Raw genomic sequence first — 6,000 nt, 5'->3', positions numbered from 1 at the left:
CGCCCCACTACACCCACAACACCCCCGCCCCCACCCACAATACACCCACCTCCTCTATCCGGGTTATGCCGTGGAGAAGCGCCACGTGTTCGCCGGGCTCAATATCCGGGTTAGGTAGACGAGGTAGCCATCTTGGTGGACGATCTTCAGTGGAAAAAAGGCGAGAATCTATGGGAAAAATGATTGGGTATACGATATAAGCCTAATATAGGGTGTCTCATATATATATATATATATATATATATATATATATATATATATATATATATATATATATATATATATATATATATCCCTATGAGTCCACGGGGAAAATGAAACACGAAAAGTTCCCAAGTGCACTTTCGTGTAATAATCACATCATCAGGGGAGACACACACACACACACATATATATATATATATATATATATATATATATATATATATATATATATATATATATATATATATATGTGTGTGTGTGTGTGTGTGCGTGAGTGTGTGTGTGCGTGTGTGTGTGTATGTGTGTGTGTGTGTGTGTGTGTGTGTGTAGGGCCAAATCCACCCTGGGCTGGGGTAATCTATTGTAGACCCGTTAACTGCTTAATTACGGAAAAGTATTAATTAGATTCGGTAAGAACCCCAGGCCAATAACCCCCCCCCCCAACCCCACACCCCCATGTAAGATGGGTGGGGTGGGGCGGGGGGGGGAGGTGGGGCGAATTCATGACCCCCAGAGACTAAGAGGAGCCCCCTCCCTCCCTCCCTCCCTTCCCTCACCCCCCCAGAGATTTTCTCAGAGGAGCCCCCTCCCTCCCTCCCTCCCTTCCCTCACCCCCCCGGAGATTTTCTCGGAGGAGTCCCCTCCCTCCCTCCCTCCCTTCCCTCACCCCCAGAGATTTTCTCGGAGTCCCCTCCCTCCCTCCCTTCCCTCACCCCCAGAGATTTTCTCGGAGGAGCCCCCTCCCTCCCTCCCTCCCTCCCTTCCCTCACCCCCGGAGATTTTCTCGGAGGAGCCCCCTCCCTCCCTCCCTCCCTTCCCTCACCCCCCCGGAGAATAGCCTGCCTCCCCCCTCACCCCCTTAGATTACCGTGGTGTTTCTGGGGGTTTGTTTAGCCTCGTCCTGTCGACGGGAGGGGAAAATGGGGTAAGGGTGTTTACTGTGGGCGCCAGGGTAGCAAAGGTTAGCGGGGTCGTTTGGGAGAGCAGGGTAGCAAAGGTTAGCGGGGTCGTTTGGAAGAGCAAGGTAGCAAAGGTTAGCGGGGTCGTTTGGGAGAGCAGGGTAGCAAAGGTTAGCGGGGTCGTTTGGGAGAGCAGGGTAGCAAAGCTTAGCGGGGTAGTTAGGGAGAGCAGGGTAGCAAAGGTTAGCGGGGTCGTTTGGGAGAGCAGGGTAGCAAAGGTTAGCGGGGTAGTTAGGGCGAGCAGGGTAGCAAAGGTTAGCGGGGTCGTTTGGGAGAGCAGGGTAGCAAAGGTTAGCGGGGTAGTTTGGGAGAGCAGGGTAGCAAAGGTTAGCGGGGTCGTTTGGGAGAGCAGGGTAGCAAAGGTTAGCGGGGTAGTTTGGGAGAGCAGGGTAGCAAAGGTTAGCGGGGTCGTTTGGGAGAGCAGGGTAGCAAAGGTTAGCGGGGTAGTTTGGGAGAGCAGGGTAGCAAAGGTTAGCGGGGTCGTTTGGGAGAGCAGGGTAGCAAAGGATAGCAGGGTAGTTAGGGAAAACTATATATATAGGGGATAGGGGAGAAAGAATACTTCCCACGTATTCCCTGCGTGTCGTAGAAGGCGACTAAAAGGGGAGGGAGCGGGGGGCTGGAAATCCTCCCCTCTCATTATTTTTTTTTTATTTTTCCAAAAGAAGGAACAGAGAAGGGGGCCAGGTGAGGATATTCCCTCAAAGGCCCAGTTCTCTGTTCTTAACGCTACCTCGCTAACGCGGGAAATGGCGAATAGTTTGAAAGAAAAGAAAGAATATATATATATATATATATATATATATATATATATATATATATATATATATGTGTGTGTGTGTGTGTGTGTGTGTGTGTGTGCTTGTAGAGCCAGACCTGTAAATCTAGAGTCCACCTTGTACTTCTAGAGCCAGAACTGCTCGTAGAGCTGGGATGTGTGGCTGTAGAGTAGACATGTAAAATTGTAGAGTCCGACCTGTGCCTCTAGAGTCAGACATATATAGAGCTTGGCCTGTTCCTTTAGAGTCAAACCTGTGTAGCGCCAGAGCTGGACTTGTAGACGACCAGGACCCAGTCGTCCTTCTTCCACACACACACACACACACACACTGGGAGAGGTCGTTGCTCTACTGGTCGTGCACCAGCTACGACTTCCTCCCCCCCGAGTGAGGTCGTTGTTCTATAGGTTTCGTCCGGGGCTTCGTCGTTCTGTGTCGTCCGGGGCTTCGTCGTTCTGTGTCGTCCGGGGCTTCGTCGTTCTGTGTCGTCCGGGGCTTGGTCGTTCTGTGTCGTCCGGGGCTTCGTCGTTCTGTGCCGTCCGGGGCTTGTCGTTCTGTGTCGTCCGGGGCTTGTCGTTCTGTGTCGTCCGGGGCTTCGTCGTTCTGTGTCGTCCGGGGCTTCGTCGTTCTGTGTCGTCCGCAGTGCGCCAAAATGGGCTCTCAGGTGGAGGAAGTCATGTTGCACAGAACTTGAAAAAGAAAAAATTAATGGAACAGTTTAGGGTTGAGTGTCGTTCGGTGACCTGGGGTTGTGGTGACCTGGGATTGTGGTGACCTTTGGTGTGTGACCTAAGGGGTTGAGGGGTTGCTCCATGGTCTTGGGGTTGAGTGGGGAGGTCCGTGTGACCTGGGCTTGGGGGGGGGTCGGGTCGTCGCTTCATGACCTGGAGAGGAGGGGGGTGGGGTCGTCTTTCCATGACCTGGAGAGGAGGGGGGTGGGGTCGTCTTTCCATGACCTGGAGAGGAGGGGGTGGGGTCGTCTTTCCATGACCTGGAGAGGAGGGGGTGGGGTCGTCTTTCCATGACCTGGAGTTTTTTTGGGGGGGGAGGGGGAGAAGTTGGCCCGCCACAGGATGCTGTGGTGGGTGGGGGGAGGGAGGAGGTTGGGGTGAGAAAGTTTTGAGTCCCAATTGTTTCGTTTATCATATAAACCCACAGGCCTTCTCCCTCTCCCTACCACTCTCACTCGCTCTCCCAAGCTGTCTCCCATCCTCCATTTCCGCCTATCTACCGCCTCCATTGGGAGAGGAAATGGGTAAAGGAGGTGTCTAGAGACGGGAGGTGAGAGGAAGAAAGCGTACATATGTAAACACGAAGACTAGACCCAGAAATTGAAGTCAGGGAAAGAAAGAAATTGAGGGAAATCTTGAATGAAATAGGTATGGATGAGAACGAAGACAAGGAGGAGGTCGAATGGTAAATAGATTAAAGTGGGAGAGAGAGAGAGAGAGAGAGAGAGAGAACTAATCTTCCTTGAAGTCATGTCCACAAAGATCAGAAGCGCTCTGGTTTTATTACACTCTCATCCTTAAATCTATATTCCTGCCCTTAGAGATAGCTTAAAATAGCATGTATGTTTTTCCCCCCTTGTGTGCTGTCCGCTACTGGAAATAATAAGACCACAAAAATCTAGTGCTATAACCTCAGAACATCCCCTAACTTCCTCCCATGTTGTAACTTCCTTGTCCACCTCAAATTCTCCAGTGACGTAACTTGTCATGTAACTTCTCCAGTCCAATGAGCTCTTAACGTAGCAATCCTCTCCATTCGTATGAACTCGGTAGCACAGCAAACCTAACCTAACTTCCACCAGGCCCCCTCGTGTTGTAAGCTTACGACACCTCTTGTTATCACCCTTGTGGTCAAGATAACACTTTTTTCCCCCGCCCTCCAAAGTTTTTTCCCCCCCGAGACAACACAACGCCCTAGTGGTGTGTTCTAATGCCACAGCAACGTCACCAAGGGTGAAAATATGGCTCCCCCTTTGTGGTATTTACGAGATATTGCTGGACGTCTCGGGGGGCTGTCGCAGCCCTTACGTGTGAACGTATGTCGCTTGGCGCCACCGTCGCTCACGCTGCTTGTCGTCTCTTCGCTAATTACTGCAAGTTTTAGTGGCTGGTCGCGACGGCCTGCATGGGCGGGACCAGGCCATTCACGGTGACTTGTGGTAGGGGGTGGGTCCTTGTTAAGGGGCCAGTTGACATCCCCCCCGTCTGTTGTGGTCCTCTTGTCACGGACCCTCCTTTCTCTCCTTCCCTCCCTATCTATCTATCTATCTATCTCTCTATATCTCTCACCATGGCGTCAGTAACCCCTTGCCCTTCCCCCCAACAGGTTTGGGTCTGACGCAGCCGGACGAACCCGTGGACGAAGACTCCTACGACGGGTATGAGTACGAGGAGGAACCCGTCGAATACGGGGACCCACCTGAGTTCGCTGTCGGGCCCCAGCACCTGGTGGCCACCGAAGGCTCCAGTATCAGCATACCCTGCCAGACCACGGAGGAGTGTGAGTATAACATGGTATATTATGCTTATACTCGCCCATAAGTCCACGACCTACACTCAGAAATCACATCCCAAATTGGCACAGCAACAGTCATGGAAGGCTGGATCAAATGCTACCCCCTAACATCAACAGGTGCAACATGCATAAAAGGAGAAAACTCCTTAAACATGTGTGTGTGTGAGTGTGTGTGTGTGTAGGGGAGAGGGGGGTATATTAATCCGGGGAAGCAGTGCTGGCATGTGAAAGAAGTGTGTGTGGCATGAGGAAGGTGAGAAGTGGGCAGGTGAGAAAGGGTGTGAGGGGTGAAAGAGAAGAGAAAAAAAAGAAGAGAGGTGTATGGGTAGTACAAACAGAAAAGTGTGCAAGTGATTGGGAACTGTACAAAAGAAAGTGGCAGACTAAGAGGAAAGAACAGGGATTGAAAAACAAAGAGGGCAAATGAGCATTTGAGTGAATGATTATCAGCCAACTTCAGAGAGAATGAGATGATTTGGAAGGAGTGTAATAGAATGAGGGAAAACAAGAGAACAGAATGTATTATCAGAGCAAGTGTATATTTGCCCAACATATCTTTTCTTTGGATATCTTCAGAGCAACTTCTTCCTACCTTATAGTAACTATTAGATGCATGATGTTCCCACACTGTAACAGGCAGTCCTCCTCTAATCATTTTTTGTTCCATATTATCATATGTTTAAGTATATGAGTCAGTCACTTTATGAGGTCCTCATGCTGGAGCCTCATAGAATGGGAATTTTGAGACTTGAAAAAGTAATATTAGGTACCAGAAGTCAATCAATTTTGAGATGTTTATACATCAGACATTACTCTAATCTCTTTATAACTATTTCCCCCCTTTCTTATGCAGCGCCCTATGTGATCATTATAAAGAAAGCAGAGACAGAGACAGAAGAGCAGCAGCTGCTTTTTGTTGGGTTTGTCAGAGTACCCCGTTCACGCAGATTTAAGCTGAATGGAGGCCAAGTGGAGATCGCCAACCTCAAACCCTCTGACTCGGGTACCTATGTCTGCCGAGTTGAGGCCGAACCCCCACTGGAGGTAAGACATAGATTATTACTGTAATTGTAGTTGTATGAAACTTAGTGGCAGCACCAGCCGTGGAAGTGAAGTGAACAATGTTATTAAACCTGTACTAGTTGTAATACTGTAGTAGAAAATGGAATCCCATTGCCTTTAACTTTTTGAAATAAGAAAGTGTTTCTTCCCTGGTAGGGAAAAATTAACACAAAGCCATGCATTGAAGGCTACATTCAGACTCTGTTTCCTTCTGCAGGGAAAGGAACATGGGTGTCTTTTTTTACCACAGTAAAGGGGACATAGGAGTCTTTTTTCACCACATAGAGAAAGACTTTAATTCATGAGCACTCATTATGGAAAGAGACCTTAAATGAGTTTGACATATGACCTCTGAATAAAATCCTGATGGACATATGTACTTAATTTAGTGATCCTTCTTTGAGATGTTGTTAGGTGATTCAGACAAAGGAACAAAAAGTTTTAGTGTTGATAATGGTTGTGTTAATGGT

The 6,000-nt window shown here is 49.0% G+C and overlaps 1 protein-coding gene across 4 annotated transcripts in view; it reads left to right on the top strand.

The window, feature by feature from the left end:
• Positions 1–6,000, top strand: part of LOC139764314 (protein amalgam-like) — a 464,651-nt gene that overhangs the window by 442,485 nt on the left and 16,166 nt on the right. For all 4 annotated transcript variants that reach the window (XM_071690806.1, XM_071690807.1, XM_071690804.1 and 1 more), the window contains exons 2-3: positions 4,280–4,453; positions 5,322–5,512. In XM_071690806.1, coding sequence (XP_071546907.1) covers positions 4,280–4,453; positions 5,322–5,512 — 365 coding nt within the window. The remainder of the gene's footprint in view (positions 1–4,279; positions 4,454–5,321; positions 5,513–6,000) is intronic.

This window comes from Panulirus ornatus, chromosome 49 (assembly GCF_036320965.1).
Source record: "Panulirus ornatus isolate Po-2019 chromosome 49, ASM3632096v1, whole genome shotgun sequence".
NCBI classification, from domain to species: domain Eukaryota; kingdom Metazoa; phylum Arthropoda; class Malacostraca; order Decapoda; family Palinuridae; genus Panulirus; species Panulirus ornatus.
The sequence above is the reverse complement of the archived record's forward strand: the minus strand, read 5'-3'. Positions and strand labels throughout refer to the sequence as shown.